This window comes from Nipponia nippon, unplaced genomic scaffold, assembly GCF_047370975.1.
Source record: "Nipponia nippon isolate SJK-2023a ecotype South Korea unplaced genomic scaffold, ASM4737097v1 scaffold_3, whole genome shotgun sequence".
In the NCBI taxonomy this organism is placed as follows: Eukaryota; Metazoa; Chordata; class Aves; order Pelecaniformes; family Threskiornithidae; genus Nipponia; species Nipponia nippon.
Window position 1 is genome coordinate 112,957,862 of NW_028262347.1, and position 20,901 is coordinate 112,978,762.

At 48.5% G+C, this 20,901-nt stretch overlaps 1 protein-coding gene across 3 annotated transcripts in view; it reads right to left on the reverse strand.

Moving 5' to 3' along the window:
- Positions 1 to 20,901, reverse strand: part of SH3PXD2A (SH3 and PX domains 2A) — a 273,771-nt gene that overhangs the window by 186,908 nt on the left and 65,962 nt on the right. For all 3 annotated transcript variants that reach the window (XM_087765178.1, XM_087765179.1, XM_087765176.1), the window contains exon 3: positions 8,227 to 8,302. In XM_087765178.1, the coding sequence (XP_087621304.1) occupies positions 8,227 to 8,302 (76 nt within the window). The remainder of the gene's footprint in view (positions 1 to 8,226; positions 8,303 to 20,901) is intronic.

The window sequence follows — 20,901 nt, forward strand, 5'->3', positions numbered from 1 at the left end:
CAGAGTTATTTTTAAAAAGTAATTATAGTAGTAGAGGGCACACTCATCTGGAACGGCTGCCTGAGGAAACGACGAGCCCAATGCAGCTCAAACTGCTTTTCAACTCTATAATCGTGTTTATTTATTGCCTTTAAAAACAAGAATCAAAATCCAACTAATTTCTGAGTAGAAACGTCTGTATATTTCCCCAAGGAGTCCAAGCAGCTATACTGCACTGAAAACCTGCCCTGGCCTTTTCAGTCTAGAATCCCATGCTGAAAAAAAATAAATAATCCCCATTAGGTCTGGCTTCAAGCAAACCCAAACGAAACCCCCTTTCCATTCTTTGTTTTCCCTTGAAACTGTGGCTTGATAATTACAAAACTCTCATCAGGAGACTCAAATGGTCTAATGAGAGGCACATCATGTTCTGCATACGCTGATTTCTGCCCAAAAGTGGTTTCTCGTTGAGCAAAATATCAGCTCTTAACCTGTGCAAGAGGAGCAGGTACCAGCCCCAGAAAAATATTCTGTAGGTTTTTCCTATTCCGGCCCCTTGCTTCAGCTGCCGGCCGGTGGATTTTGGATCTGTACGCTGAGAAAGGACTCAGAAGAGACTGAAAGAGAGGGGAGAGGGCCAGGTACTTGGGCAGATGCCAGCATAGGGTTTTTTTTTCCCTTTTTCTTCCTTTTGTAATGAAATCAGGCCTTTGATTCATGCCCTATTAACGCCCGAAGACCTCCAGAAGGCCTGACGACGCCTGTGAAACAGGCTCAGCATGCAAAGCCAAAAGCCCCCCTGCACTCCATTAGGGGCTCATTACAGCCCCTTCCTCGGCAGGCAGCTCTGAAAGCCGGCAGTCTCTGGCGGCTGCCTTTTCCTCAGCTTCTTCAATAGGAAGCAGCCTAAGGGCATCCTATGACCTCACACTTGACGACTTTGTCTTTCAACCAGAAAAGACATAAACCCTAAAAATATCTCCACGGATCCTGAAGAAAATAATACGCCTGCCTGCCCCCCTCGAAATCATCAATCCTCCTGCCGCCCAGCCGAGGAACAGCCGCTTCCTCCCGGCAGCCCCTGCTTTCCCTTCAAGCCCGGAGCCGACAGGAAATCCATTCTCCTCTTGTGAGAGGCAGGAGATGAATTTTCCGCAATAGCTCTCCTAGCAAGGCAGAAAATAGAAAGAAACAATAGAAACCACTTTCTCAAACAATAGGAGCTGTTGAAGAGCAGCTCACCAGAAGCTCGGCATCACCCAAGTCCTAAATGAGCTGGAGTGGAAACAAGCCAAGGACCTGTTCGCCGTCTTGTGAACACACTACTCTGGCTCAAATATAAGTTCATTTTAAACCTGGAGGCACTCTCCCCTTTCAAAGAACAGGCAGGAAAACTGAAAAAATGTATGTTAAAAGGAAATTATATTGCATTATAGAGTGGCTCCCTAAAGGCTCTCCCATGGCCGCTCAAGCCCCCAGCATCCCATGCCGCACTGCTGTGGGTCACCTCCCCACCCCCTGGTAGGTCCTCTGAGGTGGGGACAGGGGACCGCAATGCTGATTTACTGCAGATGAGTGGAAGGGGATGGGGGGCAGAGCCCCTCTTTCTCCATCTGAGAAAGTTTGCTGCCTCATATTCAGGAAAGCACAGCAGAATATCTTGGTTATTTGTGTTACACAGATAAGGCTCAGCAAACCAGACATCTAACACTCTTCTCTGTGTGTGTGTGTGTGCGCCTATCACGCCTGCAAGACTACACCTGCATACTAAAGGAACACCGTTTAGGATAACTTAATTCATATTTTAATCTAAAAAGTAAGATAAGACTGGGTCTAAGATAAAGAGAATTTTATCGGATCTCTCCTTTTGTTTTTTTTAACCTTTAAGCTACTTTTTGCCTGGCTCTGAACTGCTGCAACACTGTTCATACCCGTGTAAGTCAGGAATTCAAAATGACTCCAAAGAAAAGTCAAAATCACTTACTAACACCTTGTTGCCCTGGCTCAGAGTGCTGCAGGAGAGGATAATCAAAAATGGAAAACAAGTCTGAAATTAAATATATTTTTGCACATAAGATCCAGCTAAGAATTAGGACAGAGAATGCATTTCCTTTTAAATGCCCAGCTAGCAACCACCTCTCCAAAGGAGAAAACAGCCTACAATAAGAATATCTCTGAGATTTCTAAGGGTCCTCCTTGGCCAGCGTGCTCCTTACAGTCACCATGCCCCCCTGCCTCCCAAGGTGGGCAGAATAAAAGTTGAAAACGCCTCATGTGCACTGACCACCGCTGAAATGCAGCACCTTTGACAAAATTACACACGGCCACATCCTAATTTTGCTGATCCTGGTCTCGATTTACACAGGTGGAACATGAACCAGTGGATCCGAAGGTCACTGCGGTGCTGGTTGTTAGGATGAGCCCGTCATCTCTGCTTCAGCGCAAGAATAACCGCCCAAGATCTCTGAACAAAACGCTGTTTCTCCTCCAGCCCGGAGCAAAACAAAAGGAGCAAAGCTGGAATATACACAACTGAAAGGCAAAAAGGTTGCTCTCATCACCATGGATGAAATCCTGCTGTTGCAAATCTGCTCGAGTCTTTCTCCTCAGCTTCCTCGTCCCCAAAGACAGCACTGGAAAAGGGAGGGGGGAAAAAAAAAACCAACACACCAAACCGAAACCGAAAAGCAGACATATCCACCTGGGATGCAGTTCATTGGCAGGAGATCTCCTTCCCCACTGCAGAAATGGAGGCGAGGAAGGTCCCAACCGATGTTGGCAAGAGGTTATTCCCCGTCCTCCTGCATTGTGCAAAATGGGGAGGCTCCCGCCTGCCGCCAGCGCTCCCCGCCAGCCCCAGGTATCTGGGCGGTGCTGGGATGGCCTCCCGCGCCCTCTGCGACTGCACCTCTCCCTTCCCACAGTCCTCCTGACTCACACGCGGGGCCAGGCTCCAGCCCCCGGCTCCCACTTTGCTCGGGGAACGGCCCACAGCAAACCTCTAGGAGGAGAGGCTGGGGCTCCTCTGGGGAACTGGGAGGCTCACTCAGAGATTAAGCAGTCAGGCAAAGCCCTCCCAGTGCGGAGCAGCTCACCCCGCTCCCCACTCGCTGTTCCTGGCACGAGCCACACACCGCAGCTCGGGAGCAAAAAATGGGGCCAAACCTGCACTACCTGCAGGGATCTTCCTGCCATCCTATATTTGCTGCCTGTCCTGAAAATGCCTCAGCAGGCACGCTGCGTGTTCCTGCTGCCTCGGGACTGAGGAAGGAGAAAGCCCCAGAGACCCCTTTGAGATGGCGCCAGGGCATTTCTCTTCCTGGGGGGAAAGCAGGTCATCAGGGCACAGCAGGGCCAGACAACGGCTGGTGACATCTCATCTACCATGCCAGCATCCCTCCTAGTGCCCCAAGACACAGCCACCAAGCTCCGCTGGCAGCATGTGCCCCAAGAAGGATGGTTTCCTCTTTTCTTGCCATAATTAAGGGAGGAGGAAAATCCAAGTGAGAAAGAAAGGAATAGAGAAGGTGCCTCTCTGGCAGAGGCTCCCAAGCACTGGAGGCAGGGAGTAGAGCCAGGCAGGGGTGTTGCTTCTGCAGCTGCCTGGCTGAGCTGCTAGGGCAGCCTGCGCCAACCCCCCTCGTCCCCTGGGATAGGACTCAGCTTCCCAAGGGTAAGGAAAATCAGGCAAACAAAGCAGTCTCCTGGAGCAGGATGTCTCCCTCTCCAGGCAGCAGGGAAGCTGCAGAGCAGACACCCCTTGAGGATCTTCTCCTTTCAGCATAGTTTATGCAAGAATCTCCAATTTTTTCAGCGGGGCTCAAAACTAGTTTCAAGTCCAGGCAGGGACCAAGCTGGAATCTGGGCAGAAAGCACAAGGGGCTGCCATCATCAATGCCCAGACCTCCGTGCCACGGAAAGCCCAAGCCTCTCTCTACGGCAGGGATCTGCAGCCCAGTAGCCAGCACAACGGGATGATTTCATGCTGTGCAGTGCATTTTCCCTAAGGCCACGCCTTGGAAGACACAGTGGAGCAAGAGGAGCTGACATACCTCCAACTTCAGCTTTGTCTCCAGATGGCTCTTCCGCTTAGTGCCAAGAGAAACGAAAAACAATGCAAGCCCTGGAGTCTTGGGTCAACCACCGCAAAACTGTTAATCCCAGGGTGGCATCGCCCCATCTCTGTCATTTGTACTTGCCACAGTGTTCTCTAGAAGCACAACAGACCAGTCTTCTCCTTCCAACTGAAGTTCCTTCATTAATTACCTCAAGATCTCTGAAATAAAGGACCCCAAATCCATAACCTCTTCTCTCTGCTCATGCAGATATAAAAGTAACAAAGCTGTGAGTCCACACGCCAAAGATCGCTCTTCAGATACCTATGGGAGAGGTGACGGAGAAATCAGTGCACTGCAAATGGGCTCAACCAACAGTCCCACTGCTACAGCCAAACAGTGATTTTCATCTCTGTCTTCTGACAGTATCAAATAGTCTTTGGTCTAGAAAGGGTTTTTGCCGCAAATTTTATTCTAACTCTTCTACAATCTCCCTCCAACCTTCCAAACAAAAATTTCATACCACCAACTAAAAAAATGCTCTCTGGACACCCCACAAACAGGTTTTCTTATGTGGTTTTCTTCTGCCTCACCCCCCCCGATGCAGATTTTTCCAACAGTAACAAGGGAAATCAAAGAAAAGAAAGGAAAAACTCATGGGAAAAAGATAAAATGGGGAAAGGACAGGAAAAATGTAAGTTTTGCCCTCTTGGTATGTTTTAAAAAAAAAAAACTTCACAGAAAAACTGAAGGCAGGGGAGTGACTCTGAAAAAGTAAACTAAAACTACAAAATAATCCACAGGACATCTTTTATAGGACTACCTGACACTGCTGATTATTTCCTTGCATCTCTTCATGGCACTGAAAGCTGTAGAGTCCTTACTTGTGTAAGAGGGAAGAGGGGGGAAAATATTTGAAGAAAGAACTTGATAAAAATAAGATAAAGGTGTCTAGAGGAAAGAAAGACTGCACTTCGCTGCTGTTGAACCCAGTATGGTCTCTCCTTGGAGGGCAAGGCTCTGAACTCTTACACTTTCCTGGTTTTTATGGTAAAAGGCTTCCAGCACAGTCCAATACTAAAGCTTGATTGCCCCAACAGGGAAGCACCTTGCCCAGTAATTTGCAACCATATAACCAGTCCAAACCAGCAGTGGTGAGTGCAAAGGGGGCTATCATCTGTGCAGAAAGCAAGAATCACAGCCAAGACATAAGACGTCAGCAAAGCAGTAGCCATCTGCACTCAGGTGGGGATGAAACACTTTTGCAATCTGTGCAGACAGTGGGAGAGAGAGATATGTACAGCTGGGAGCTGAACATTTTGCTTTCCACATAACTAAGGACCATGCACCACCATCCCTGCTTTGTGTGGGGTAAGCTGAGACACAGCATGACTGTGCCCAAGCTACAGGACCTGGAGGACTGTCCAGCCTCTTGCTCCAGATGCATAGCCAAGTGGTGCTCCTGACTGTACCAGGGTGACAGCTGAGCACACGCTAGCCCTTTCCCTGTGGGAAGGAGACGTGGGAGCTTGCTTTCACCCAACAAGACTCTCTGCATGCCCTGTGTCCCATCCAGATGATCATGGATAGACCAGGAGGGTGTCCCAAAGGCCGTTCATCTGTCAGTTTAGATATCTTCCCTTCTCCATCTCCATGCCAACAACAGACCCAGTGTCCTGGATCCCCCAGCCCTTGCTGCAGCTGCTAAACAGTCAGAGCGTAGGAAGGGAGAGACTGCACTCCTCCTTTGGGACCCACAACAGGCCACCACCAGGGCTGAGTGGCCCTGTGGCCCAACCTGCTGTGGCCATCCCTCAGTTCTTTCTTTCCAGCCGTCCTCTGCAGCAGGAGATCCAGGTACCACCACCACCCACTTCTGCCTACGGAGCAGTGGCTGCACAGGCTGCTGCTGCAGCTCCACGCTACAGGTGGCCTGCCAGGCAGTCCTGGATGCACCCCCTGCCATGGCAAAGTGACCTGCAAAGGTGGGTCCTCAGTTCCCAGGCTCAGATCATGCCTTTATTTCAGGAGAGCACCACAGCATCACTGACAAGCGGGAGTGATGGGCTGGCATGCATTTACTTTTTATACAAGACCTGATGGGGGGAAGCCGCCCAAGCCTGCAAGCGGCACAGGCAAACCCCAGGCACTCAGAACCCAGCACACAGAGTCACTCCAGCTTGGCTGAATCAGGGCCATAATAAGCAAGCAAGATCATGACATCTTCATAAAAGTAGGATTTAAGTACAAACATCTGCCCCACTGTTTTTAAATTAAGACAGTTAATGTTTTTTAATTAAGACAGTTTAATTAAGACTAGGTATTCATTTCAGTAATCCACAGCTCCAGCTGCAGAAATGCCATGCGTATTCTAATTACGGCAGCTAGTTTATTTAACAGTTTGACATTGTTTGACATTTAGCTGAGTCACCTTGTTCCTGGGTAAAGCAACAAGGGCTTTTCAGCAGTTCAACAAAAAGACAGAGATTCGGTATCAAAAGTAGAACGCATATCACAGAAATTTTAAATTAAATACAGCTGAAGTCTATTCTATTTTGGCAGCTTCTCTCTTTGGGACACTAAGTCTACCCAAATGTTTTCCAGATATAACTCTTCCCCTCAAGGACACGCAGCAGTACCATCTTCTTCGTGTTCTTGGAGGGTGGGAAGGGTAGGAAGTGTTGTAATGGGCATATGGGATGCATCTCATCCTCCGCAAATATCACCCACCCATATATCAGGACATCCATCACTGAGAACTGCACACAGGCTGAGCATCAGTCACCTGCATTCAGCCAACATTTTTCTAGGACAAAGTAAAAGAAATGGGTTGGTGATGGTCAATACAGGAGGAACAACTGTTACCTGCAGACAGAGATTTTCCTACAGCACCTCACCTAAAGCCATTTGCACTCCTGTACAGTGCTTTTCAAGGATCTCAGAATGCTTTCCAGCAAGAAAGGCAGGCCAGCAGTATCCATCCTCATCGTACAGAGGTTTCACGAAGTGACTGGTCTATGAGTTTGTTGGTGGCAAAGCTGGAAACAGAGCCCACACTTAGACTCCTCTCCTCATTCCAGGTTGGCAATGGAAGGCAACACCACCTCCCCCTGGCTGCAGAGGGGCTGGATGCAGCACAGAGCACTGCAGAGATCAAACCCCGATCCCGGGGCTGCCTTCCAGAAGGCCCATGGAGGCTGCCAGGCTGCCGTGCCACCCTACTGCGGCTCCGATGCTTGCGTCACGTATTTGTGCTGCTGGTTTCCGAGTCCCTGCTTCCCCGCTTGTGCTGGAGCTGTGCTCACCACACATCTGGAGCAGCTGCTCTGCCTGCAAACAGCACTGGGGACCGCAGCACGCTCCTGGAGAGGACTAAGTCCTCCCATCCCATCTTGTCTTTACAGACTTTTGGGATCTCCTTTTTATAGTTAAAGACAGAATGGACCTTTTAACAGGCTGAAAATACTCCATTTATCCTGACAGGCAGTGCAGCGAGCCAAATTTTAAACCAACAGCCAGAATCATGCAGTCAGACAATAGAGAGCTGGTCCGAGCGTGCATTTCCAAGAGCACACTGCGGTCTGGCTCATTTCCTCCGTGCCATCCCTGCAGTCGCTCCTGGAAGAACCTGTGTGGACGTGTGTCCCGTTACCCTGAGGAGAGGATATCCATCACGTCCAGCCCCTCTCTGAAAGCTGTCAGAGGGCCAGTGGCTCAGGCCAAAGAGGTATTTACTTATCTTTTTGGCCAGTGTTGCAGAAATCCCTGTTTGCATTTAACCTTCATTCAGTTTCCTTTATATCCCAGTGGCAACTCTAATTATTCTTTCTGTATTGTACAGTAACAGTGTCTGCAGAGCCACAGCATCCAGAAATGAAGACGACGGTGTCTCTGGTCTCCAGTGGCCTCCCAACTGGCAGCCCAAGCTCAGGCTGTCTGGTTGCACCCCACAGGCAGAGCCCCCCCGTAAGCTATTGAATCCCTTCGTGCGGCAGGGCACAAGCCAACTTGAACCTAAACAGCTGATACAAGATCTCCTGGGAGCCCTAAACACCATGCCAGTTATTTTAGGAGGAGGTGGAGGTCTGGTATCACAGGGCAGCATGTACGAGCTCCCAGGGAGAAGGCATTTGTAAGACCAGTCCCCAACTGCTCTCAGTCGTCTTATTCAGGGCTTTTGCCATAGCATTACCTGGTAGAAAAGGGATGATTCTTTGCTTGGGGTCTTTCTGGCCTCCTTCAATAGGGAACTTGTCCAGAAGCTGCATCTGCAAAGGAAACAGAACAAACATCTTAGGGGGAAAATATGGACTGGCTGCGTAGGGACCAGGGGATCTCTTGGTCTGTGTGTGGTTTAAAAGGGATTAGCAAAGCAACAGCAGGAATCCCTCTGCCTCATTGCAGGGGAGTCTGTACATAAAAAGGTACAATACAGTTCACTCCAAGAAAGGGAAGGCAAGTTTCTGGCAGCGCAGAGACGCTGGGACAGGGCCCAGGCAGAAATCTGAGACCAGTCTTGCCGCTGTTCTAAAATTAGGGTCTCATCCTTCGTTACAAAGTACATGCCTTGTCTCTAATCCACAGCCTGCCCATGTTGGTGGAGACACAGTTTTTACCTGTCCCTGTGACAGACCACCCACCCGGCTAAAAATGCTGTACAAGCAACTGGATTAAAGGTTATTTAATAAAACACCCACTCTGCCTTCTTGCTGGCAAGGCACTGCCCACTGCCCTGGTCCAGTAAGAGCACTCCTGCTTTCCCAGGGAGAGATGGGTTTGGGGGAATATCTTCCACTGCAGTCCCTACATGAAGGACAGCACCAGAGAAAGGGGAGCAGGGAGGGGGCCCCGGGAGAGCAGAGCATCCCGGAGGACACCACCACAAATGGCCAGAAGGCACAGCTCACGGTGGATGTGCCCTCAGCCTGTGACAAGCACCCTTGAGCACGTGGTTACTGACCACCCGAGCCAGAGTCTCACTCACATCAGCTAACATCTTCCCCCATCAGCTCCTAAACCCTGCCCACTGCAACCACCTGTTTCTAACACACCCCTAAGGACCCACCAGGCTCAGGATCCTGTTGTACTGCAGAGCCGCAACCAGCCTTCGACCTGAGGGGCTTAAAGGGGTATTGATGGCTATGGCCAGCCTGCACAGTGGAGCAGACTGCTGACCACCAGTGACTTACTATGGAAGCAAGCCTAGGAAAGCATTACGCTGACCTGATGTTCCTAAATGAGCCCTACAATTTCTCTTTGGGTGATGAGTCTGGATGGACCAGTGCCACTGAGGCTGAACACCAGCTGAGAGGCCACGCACAACCTCAGCCAGAAAGGAAAGAGGCACCTGCCCCTGTGGCACCTTCATGGACCTGCCCAAGAGAGACCATACCCAGCCCTGAAAACTGCCAGAGCCTCTCACGCCTCCCATTCACCCTCTGCACCCTTTTGCTGTCATTCAGCCTGTGGTGCTATCAAGATAAATACCCTAATCCTCATATTCTGTTTCATTTTCTCCCACGTTTCAGATGTACAATGCAATGCTCTATGTCCCTGTTGATCCTACACAGAAGGACTCGTTTCCAGCAGACCAGGAGAGATGTCTTTCAACCCACAGTCCACAGGCCCTGTGGCCTCTGAGGAAGGTAAGGAAGGAAAGCAAGAAGTCCTGCTACTTGACCTTGCAGGACCCCTATCTCCTCACCTGAACTGGATCTACAGCTCAATACAAATGCCTAAAGTGGCAGCAAAAGCTGCGGCGGCGGGGGGGGGGGGACGACACACGACACGACTTGTCAATCAGCATTTAATCTTGTTAATGCTATGTGTCCAACAGTGAGGGTGTGTGAGCTAACAGCAGTTTTGCTACCTCAACAGATTTCCTTTAAAAAATATTTTTTTGCTAACATGGGGAAAAAACCAGGCAGAATTATTTTTTTTTTTACTGTTTTTGTTTTAAGCACACAGAATCCTCCTCTTCCCACCACACACATCATCTCCAGCATTCTCACCATATGGTTCGGCAAACCAAAGATCAAGAGGAAACTCGGGAGTAGAATGAACATCTGTGCAGGAGAAAAAGTTAAAAGATCCCACATGTTTCCCCATCAGGGAGTCAGCCTGGTAAATAAATAGACCATCGTTTTGTGGATTGTTAGCTAACCCACTTTTCTGCCTACAGAGACACGATTTTTATTGAAAATGGGAAACTTTGTTTTCTTGTAGGTAGAGCTCTGGGTGTCTGAGGTGAGGCACAGGCAGGAGATTTGTTCAAAGAAAAAAAAAAAAAGAGGGGGAGGGAATCCCCACCAATTGACTTGAAGTTTCACTGTTGCTACACTTTTAGCCAGGAAAGCAATTCTCACTTTACTACACAGTGCCTGATTCAAGCTGGAACAGATACAGTCAAATTCCCATGGTTATTCTTGGAGTTAGATTAGCTTGGCTAATACAAGCCTTTTTAACCACATCAAGAGAGTCACAACGTGTATAACTTAGCGCTATTTATCTAAAGGGTGGATATCAGCAAAATAGATGCAATAAACTGCAGCTGGAAGAGTTTGGCTAAACTTTCCTAGGCTACACTTTCCGCCCCGGCTCTTGCCTCCGCTGGGAGGGGTCTGGGTGGCAGGGAGCTGGGGGAGGCAGAGGCACTCAGGAGGCCACCGATGCAAGTCACGGGGACACAGCCTGTCCCAGTGCAAAGTCCCTGGGAAGCATGGAAGATTTCTCATCTTCTTCAATATATGAGACAATATCCCAATGGGCAACATGCACACATTTGTGCTAAACTGAAGACAAGGAGTGAAGTCACTGCTCCTCTAAAAAACCATACAAGGTTGGGCACCCATGGAGGAGTGTGACAGTCCCTCTCCAAGCCCCTGACCCCAGATGACACTTGCTGCTGGCTTGTGGATCGGCCCCTGGACCAACAAGTTGGGTCTGGCATTTGTTCTGCCCCAGCAAGAGAGGCAGGCTGGTGTTGGGCAGCTGCGCAGGAGGTTCAGGAGGAAACTACTGGCTGAATCTCAGGCATGACATAGGAAACCTAACAGACCTAGAAAGGATGCGAGCAAGGACATAACTGGAGTGCAGCAACTATGCCCCTGCCTCTATGCATGGCTGTTCACATTAACATCTAAAAAAGCACTCCCAGAGTGACAATGTCTGTACAGATGAGTACTAACAGCACGGAGAACCTGCAAGGCGGACTGGAAGGTAATGACTGCCCTTCAGCTCTGCAGCATGGGAAACTCTTCAGGATGTTAAAGCCAAACAAAGAGCAGCAGAAGCACGGAGCCTTCCTCAGCACTTCCCTGCACCCAGTTCTGCCATTCAAAGCCAGTGCAAGTTAGATTTAAAGTCCTAGAAAATCAGGATTCTGTATCCTCCCACCCACAGAGTAGGATGCGAAGCAGAAGAGGAGGAAGAGATGGATGCAGGGGAAAAAAAAAAAAAACAGCAATGGGCCTGAATGAAGCATCCCAAATCTCCCAGAGGTGATGGGGTATCCTGAGCCAATGCCTAACAGACCCACTCAGCCCAGCTCTGATAAGAGGAGACACTAACCATGGAGATAAGTGGAGCAGCCAGGAATGGAGGGAGCTAAGGGCTGAACCACAGAAATTCCTCCTGGTAGTCACAGTGCTTTCCCCACGTGCATGATTAACAGCCAAAGACCAATAAACAGATTTTCAGTTCACTTATTTAGATGTCTGCAGAGCATCTGAAAGTTGAAAAATCTTTAGTCTGTGACAAATGTTTTTCTATTAAAGGAAATTATTATTGTTATTGCAAATAACATATGATTGATGAAAAAAATCCTTCACTTAATGCCCCAGGTTATTCTGCTCAGACACAGGCAGTCTCCACAAGTTGTTGCTCACATCTTTGATATATGACACTTAACTTAGGGATAAGATTTGCTGAATGAGAAAGTCATGCCATCATCTAGAGCAAAACCACCCCAGCATGAAGGGAAAGAAGGGAAGTCTGGATGCGGAGTCCCAAAGGACAGAGCTAGGGCTGTAGCTGGCTTTGGGCAGGCAAGAAAACCCAAGTGGGCAATGCATTTTGGCAAACCTGGGGGAGCTCATACTCAGTTCATCTGCTTACAAGCATTAGTATGCAAATCCTACCATGGGGGAGCCTCCAATTGTATGACCAGTGTGATGAGCAGAAAGAAATCCGTTACCATGTCACTATGTCACAGGGTGGGGGATCCGTTTGGAAACAGGGAGGGTATATGGAAACTGGGAAGTGAGCTTCCCACCCATTCAGGCAGCATGTCTGGAGTCAGGCTGAACAAACACATCCCACTCCTGCTTCTGGCACAACAGATGCACGTCCACAAATAACTCGCCACCAAAATCACCTCCCCAGGCTTTGTCTCTCCAAACTGCTCTGGGTTTGCCAACAGCTTTCCTACGTAAGTCCTGCATGGAGTCCTACCTTCTGCTCCGAGCAGCTTCCTTCTTGCTTCTGCGCTAAACTCATTTAGAAGATCTGCTATAAAACTTGTGGTCCAGATTATGACTTTCTTACGGTGGTCAGCAAATGACCATGCAATTAATCCCCTTAAAAATCAAGGGAATTACTCGTGTGAGTTGATGCTCATTAAAAGGAGAGCAGGCTCAGAGCACTGGCCCACTCCACTCCTTACTACTTGCACGTAACCATGAAATCACTTGACTTACAGGAATGGAATAGAAAGATTTCAGTGGTATCAACTCTCATAATAACTGGCCTTTTTGTTGAAGTCCCAGCTCCTGGAGGTGAGCAACTGTTTGAGAATCAGCATTCACTGTAAAAACCAACCAAACAAAAACTACTCTAGCTTTTATGGTGCAAAGCATAAATTTGCAAACATGATTCAAATTCATCCTTCAAGGTCCAGAAACTGAAAGGCAAAAACCATAGAGTCTTCACGCTTTTGATATAAATGTAGGGAGCTCTGGAAGCTGCCTCACACATGTAAATGGCAAATTAGAGGTGTAGCCAGTGTCCTCACTTACAGCTAAGCTGTTACTTCCTTCTCATATCTTCTGCTTCAGGCCACCTTCACCTAAGAACACGAATATGCCATGAAGAAAGAGATGCTCCTGCACACAAGGACCATTTGGGCTCAGCAATCGCCAGCTGATGGCATCTATGGTCACTTCACATCAGTTCTGCTGTGAAAATAAGATTCAGCCCCAGTCTGCCTTGCGATGTTACCACCTGATTAAAAATGTAACAAAGAAGAACAAGCACCCCTTGAGATGCTACAAGTAGCATCTCTGAGGACGAGAAGCCAAGCATCTTCCTGATGATTATTTACTTACTAAATTTTATTTATCTTGGTTAGGTTTTCATAAAGCAACGTTTCTTTCTCTTTTAGACATACGGACTTACAGCACCTGAGACTACGAGGTGACTTCTCTTTTGCAAGAGAGGCTTTTACTCTGCTGTAAGCTAACCAATGCAGGGGACTTGAACATATAAACTGTTTAATGGCTTGATCCTGTGGCATTTGCCAGTGGGAACTTTGTTCCTGATTTGGTCTTGAGGTTTTGGACATTTGTGACCAAATCTAACTCCCTGAAATTAATCCACTGAGACAGTTACCTGACCTCCACCTAAGCCTTACGCTACAGACTCTAGCTGGAGTTTCCTGCTGGGCTGTTAATTCCCCCCCTTCCTTCCTTGCAGCAGTTTTAACTCTTCCCCAGTCAGAACAGTCAAGTTCTCCACACCTCTTAAAATTAGCAAATTAGGACACCCACATAATCTTTTATCAGCATGCATATCTTGCTGGTTCCTTTTCAAGTGGATGTAGGTTTTCCATGTGCACAGATAAAATCAAAGCCCCACAGGAGGTCAGCAATGCAATCATGGATATTTATTTTAACACACAAAGACCCTGAGGATGACTTTCATCCAAACCCCTTACTTTGACAAGTGAAACAACATCCATGGCTGCAAAGGGAAGCAGATCTTTTGCAGAGAGATGGGGCCTCGCTCCCCCTCCACAAGTGTCAAATTTACTTTTGTCCCAGAGAAATAGCAGGTGAAAATCAAACCATGACCAAGAGACTGAGAGCAGCAGATTTTTGGCAAGGCGTCCCCAGAAACCCCAGCAAGTTTGCCACCTTACTCTCGGTCACTCAAGTGGTCCCAAGGCTACAACTCTTCCTACACTGAATGCCAAGAGACATATTAGCTTCCTGTTTTCCAAGTGCTCATTAGAAAATGTATTTTTCACTAAAAATGAGGCAAGCTGACAGTAAATTTAATTTAGCCACTGCTGGACTTGAAAGGTAAAGTACACGAGGACAGTTAGGCACCAGGCACACACTGATCCCAGCTCTCGGTGATCCCTTCTCACGAGGCTCGTCCGAGCTCAGAGTCCCAAGGAGGGAAGAGGGGCTACAGCCAACTGAGAGATGGGGCAGAGGAGAGGGGGCATCTGTACGCGTACACGGTTGTGTGCACTCTTTTAAGAGAGGGCTGCCAAAGAAACTGGAAGAAAAGCAAAGGTACTACCAGGGATCTGAAACTGGTGATGATGGAGCTCACACCCTCAGCAGGAGGGGTTCAGGGCACCTGCAAATCAGAAAAGGTTGAAAGTCCCTGATGTAGGTAACGAAAGCTTAGATGAGAAGAGGAGGAAAGATATCAGAATAGAAGAAAGGTTATTAATTAAAACCCTGAGGAACAGCAGCAATTTCCTTTCATTTTGAAGTTGAAAAGCAGCTGTGCTGCTCGTTGACATAACGGCATCGTTACAGCATCATCAGCTATATTTTGAGTTATAAATGGTGTGATCTGCAAGAAAGGGAAAGGCCGGAATCGGATTGAATTCTGCCATCTGCCAGAGTTTTCCCATGGATAAACCTCTCTGGCCCTGTCTCTGCTTCTGCATCTGCAAAATGTGAGACAGATCTCAGGAAGGTGGCATGAGATTTAATCAAGGGCCATCAAACACTCTGAGCCTTATGCTGCAGAGCAGGAGTCAGAGACTGAATTCAGAGGAACTGTACTCTTCTAAAATCAGCAGGACAGAAGCAAATGGCAAAGTATTATCAGTGGATTTCAGATATGCTTCCCCTCCCTTTTGTGGGCTTGTCTCTCTGTAGCATATTCCAAATCCTGGTTAACCAGAGCATCCAAGGGGGTCTTTCACTTAAGGAAGATGCTCAGTCACCATTTCCAGCAAACGGATCTCATGCTATCAGGTGACATATCAGCATTTAAATGCCAGCAGGTGAGAACAAGCAAGAGAGTAGAGAACATGAGAGCCCGTCTCTACAGATACACCTTTTATATGCCTGTTCAGAGAAGATCACTTCCTCAATGGCTTGATTTCAGGACAGATTTTCTGCTAAGGTTAATCAGCAGAGCACCCATGACATAAGTGGAAGGACCTGATTTACTCCAGCCCAGGACCGTACCTACTGAGATCAATGACAGAAGCTCATGCATGACGGGGAACAAAACCACTGCCCTTGGGGCAGATCCCTCTGCAGGATACAGCTGTTGGAGGATTTCCCCTGGATGTGAGCCATATTCAGCTTCTTTTTATTCCTCCTCTACTTCACCCTCTCACAGGAACAACAAATCAGTTTGCTCTCACAGACACAAGACAGCAGGAGGTCTGCCTAACTCCCAACCCTTCAAAATTAGCCAAAACAGAGTTGCTCCTGAGCATAATATCGATTAGCAAAAGTTTGCAAAAGACTTGGAGATCTTTGGGTGAGGGCATGAAACAGACTGAGCACAGCACAGCCCATCTGTTAGCTGCTCACATATATAACTGACATCTTATGCAGCAGAAGGAGGTGAAACTCCATCTCTTCCTAAAGCAGTAACCAGTTCCACAGTGCAGCAGGAATAATTATACCAGGCAGCCAGTGACACTGGCCCTCTCCTGGTGTTACATGATGCCACAGCACGCAAGAGAAGTACATTAATTCAATCCCTGAGAAGCAGCAGCAACTGGCTTTCCTTTTATTTTGAAAGAAAAAAAAATTAAAGCAAAAACAGTCTGGATAACAGGCTAACATGCCTGACAATTACAGCATTATAGGATATGTTCTGAATTAAATGTAGTGCAATCCATGAGAAAGTCAAACAAAAGCAGGAAAACGCATATAAAGTAAAGAGAACAGACATTTACAGCATGGTGTAATCCCCAAAGGGAAAATGCCTCTCTCAGGTCTGAAAATTTCCACCAGAAATCTTGGAAATCTTACAAACCTCTCAGTATCCAACTAAAACAGCCAGGGGAGGAGAAGGGGGGGAGCAGAGACTGGGGGTCTTTCCCCAACATGATCCATCAAAAGAGGGAATGCTGTTTCCCAGCCGAGACATTTGCTATTTTTCATACAGAAATGCAGCTTTCTCTAAAGGCTCTGCAAAACGAGCCCAGCGTTTGTGGCTAACACAGACTAGCAAAACATTCGGAGGTGCTGGTTTGGGATGACAGAGGCACTTGGTGCATCTCTAAAGGGCTTCTCAGAAAGCCCACACTGTCCTTTCACAGAGCAGCTATTGATGTCTCCTGCCAGAAGCTTTTTCTTTCCCCAGTACTAAATTAGACTGGCCTCATCCGACTTAACCACACTGCATGATGCTTGGACAAAGGCTACTTCATACTTTTCCATCTCTCCATGGTGATTATACATCCCTTGTTACTCCAGTATCTACAGTGGATTTGTCCCGACAGCATCCCTGGGAAGTAAGGCCATGCCATAATGCCTGTTAGAGAGGCAGAGAGAGATGAATGCTGCAGTTATGTGGCACAGCAGGGTCGTGCAGAGATGTCAGAGCCACGCTGATGCCATGCCCCATCAGGTCAATTAGACAAGCTTCTGAGGAAGGCTCATAATGTTGGGGGGGGGGGGGGGCGTCCAAGCATTTTGCCTTTTTTCCGGAGCTAGCACATCCAGAGCCAGTCCAGGTGCTCAGGCTGTTCAACCTGGGCATGTCCTAAAAGGTTCACTGCAGGTCACAGCGAAAATCCTGGCTGGGGAGAAGAGCTGACCTCAACTGTAGAGCATCCTTCCTCACTTCCTGCAACTTTTTATCCTTACACAAATCACAGGACTTGAAGTGTCCCTTCAGACTGCACATAAGAGGCAAGACACCAACGTGCTCCGGTGACAGACACTACAGCAATAGTGATAATTGCCCTTGGACATTAAGTGGAGCAGGACAAAGCTCCCCCATAACACCAGCCTCCAGACAGCAGCAGAACTACATCTGACAGCACTGTCAGAGCAAAGGTCCCATTTTTAAATATGATGGCAACTCTAAGAGCTTCACTGAAAGGGAGTAAAGCACCAAGGTCACTTCCATTAATCACCGCTTCCTACATCACCTGGGAATTTAAAAAAACATTTACCTTCTATCCTTCTTTAAATTTCAATCTTTCAAGCCAACCACTGAAATAGAGTATAGCCCCACTGAGCTTTTTGGGTTTATTGGTGCATCACCCTTACCGAGCCACTCCAAAGGCCTCACCATGCAAAAACTGCGAGTGCCTGAATCCTGCCCAGGAGAGACTGTTTGTGCAGGCAGGAGCAGCTCTGCCCAGCACAAAGGCTGGATGGGTCGGTGGGAGGCTGCAGAGCTTCAAACCCTCCAGTCCTTGGGAAACCGCTGGCAGCACCGGTGAAAGCTGCCTTGCAGCTGCAAGCAAGGTGCTGGAGGGTGCATCCTAAAAGCAGCACAGAGCCATTTGCAAAGTGCTGCTATTAATTACATACTTGCTGTTAGCACAAATCACACACCAAATATTAAGGTCAGCATGATTTGCAGGCTGGTTTGGTTTTGTCCCAGTCTGTTTTGTCCAGTGCTGTCAGATTATTCAGAGAATAAAACTCCTGACCTGCTCTGCAATGTCACAGATTCAGGATGGCATCTTACAGGGGGCGGGGGGGGGTGGGTGGGTGGGGCTGGTTCTTCATTTAAGGGCCCCCTTCTGTGCCAACCTGATTGCTCCTGGGTCCAGCCGGTCCCTCAGAGCAATAAGGGTGTCAGGGGCTGGAGAATCACATCTGTCATGTAATGCCCTCTTCTACCCTTCCTTACTCCTCTCTCATACAGATGTAACTGCTGATTTCATGGATGTTTTAGGCAGAGGCTACCCACCCTACCCACTCCGTCTCTGCAAGCTGATTTTGTTTGAACTGGTGCAAAGCCTGGCAGAGGAATGCTCTGAAACCTGATTTATACATTGGATGGTCACTGATCTTGCACCCATAGAATCCATCCTTAGAGAGACTTCTGCTGCTCACACAGTGATGACCACAGTTTTAACTAAACCTGCTTAAAAACACACCCTTAGTTAAATTGGTAGAGTTTCATGAGCCTGCAAGACTACTTCCCTGCTTACACTATGATGAGAGAGATGAGACTTTAGCTCCAAATGTATGAAACTTAATCCTTCTGTTTTCATAATCTACATCTTCTCTACAGCCTGTTAGCTCTGCTTGATATATTGTCCCCTGGAAACCACGAGTAACTTCAATATTGAAAACAGAAACAATAGCTCCAAACACAATGGCACATTCAGAAACTCCATCTGAAATGGTATCTACTCATCTCCATAGGACACTGCTTGTAGCTCTGAGGAGACGGGGGAGAGCAACCGCCCAGCTCAGTACAATGAAGAAACTGTGCCAAGCAAAACATAACCACAGGTTTTAACTCCACATTGGGAGGAGACTCCTTTGTCTTCTTTTCTCCCTCTCTCCCTACCTCCAAACCCTGAGATGTTTTGCCTGTGTATCTGGTTCCAAACACATGTCTCCCATCTTTGGGGGGATTTAGAAAGGAGCACAGACAAAAAATCCCACTGCCCGAGAGGGCAAACAGAGCTGCATGTGTAACAGATACCTTGCTCTGGGCCTCGAGGGAGGTAAGCAAGCAGCTAGCAGGACAGGCGGTTTCCAACAGTTCAGAGCCAGCTGCCAGCCTTTACGCTCCCAGCCCCAGCGTGGGCCCTTCAGCTCGGGCACTGCCTGACCCCAGGTGCCAGCATCTCCCCAGGATGCTCGTCTGGCACATAGGGACGGCGAAGGTGTCCACTGCGCAGGAAGGACAGACTCCAAGCTGGGGTTGCCTGCTTGGGCTTGCAATGGAGGGAGGGAAGGATTTAGGGGCTGGAATACAAGAACAAACCTAGGCTTGCAAGCCTGTCCTTCTTACCAGTGCCTATTGCAATGGCACCTCACAGACACGTTTCTCTCTGCAGATTTACTTCTGGGCAGGGGAGACCAAGTCCACGGGTATCAGAAAAGCTGTTTCAAAGAGACCTCCCGTCGCTAGCACAACCACACAACTCAGGCACCTGAGCTGGACGCTCAAACCCACACCAGCTCCTTCCAATTGCTGCCCCGACGCACAGCATGGACACTGTTCTCTCTTTGAAAAAAAGGGGGAATTTGGGTAACATCTGAGTCCTTAAGGCCCACGCCCAGAAGAAGGATCCCAGGGGACCTGCACAGCCATCCCAAAGGACCTTGCAGATGGACCAGACCATGACGCAAGACTGCACTGGAAGGAGGGACAACACATCCCACAGGATAAATCTGACCCAGCCCCCTGAGAAGGAACTAAAACTGGGACTAAAACCTCATTTTTGTAAGTACAAGTCTGCCTGAGGAGCTTTGTTAATTTAATTAAGAATGAAAGCAAACCCTGGGAAAGTAGATGGGTTTGGACAGCGGCCGTGGCGGCTGTGTGTGCGCGGCTTGGAGCAGGGTGGGCACAGCAAGTGTTTATGGAGCATCCACATTACGCTCTGTGCACTTGTGTGTTACTCTGGGATTTTCATTCAGATAATAATCATCCATCCCCAGACATGTTGCTCGCGGACCAGATGGTATTCTGTGTGTTATACCAACTAATCACATGTAATATTTGGCAGGGTATTAAAAGCATCGATGGAGGTCTTTGACAACGGTGGGGGTTTTTTGGTCTTTTTTAATCTCAGTAGCTTTTAAGTGGCGCAGGCACATTGTCAAGAAATAGTGTCAGGGCTGCGACTTCCAAACTTGCAGATGATAAAACTGCTACAAGTTGCGAGGGACAAACAGCAAATGGAGGCAGATGTCTGTATCCGGGAGGGACTCCTTCCAGCTCCATCCTCCCATCAGGAAGTTTCCAGCCTGTACCTCTGCCCAGTGGTGTCTCCGAGACCTGCCGGTGGGACTGTGGCCAGCAGGATCAGGTGCAGGAGGTACTCAGCACGCTGCTACCTGCCACAGGCAGCACGGCGCTGCCTTTAAAGCCAGAGCTGTTGTGCCCATGCAGAAGATGCCTCTCCCATCCCTGTCAGGGCAGCAGCTTCCTGAGCTTTTAAGCCGAGGGTGGCCGCAGAGCCACGAGGGCTGCACACCAGCAGCCCTTGCTTCATAGGGAGCCAGCTACATGTCCACCTTGCCAGTGAGCATCCATGCTTGCTCTCCTCTGCCAGATGCTCTTCCAACGACACGAGGAGAGGCACATCATCAGGGACCGTTGGTACATAACTGGGCACATACTCCGTTGTAAAATGAAAACACAAGTTCTCTCCAGCCTGTCTGGGCACACATGCAATCCACTGTGGCCAGGTGAAGGATACACACTGATTATATGATGCAGGCGTGCTTGGGTGATGCAAGGAAAGGGTCCTGGGAAGAGCAAGCTGCAGGGAATAGGCAGCCGCAATAATTCATCCCATCCAGCAGCTCCTTCCCAAACATTTCTGAGGGGCTTTCTGAGGTGGGGAAGAAGGTGACCTATGAGCTGCTCTGGTGGCCAGGCTGATGTCCATCCAGGACAAGACCAGTGAGGATGCAGATTGCTGTGCTTCTCCACGTCTTGTGACCAGCTTTAGAAG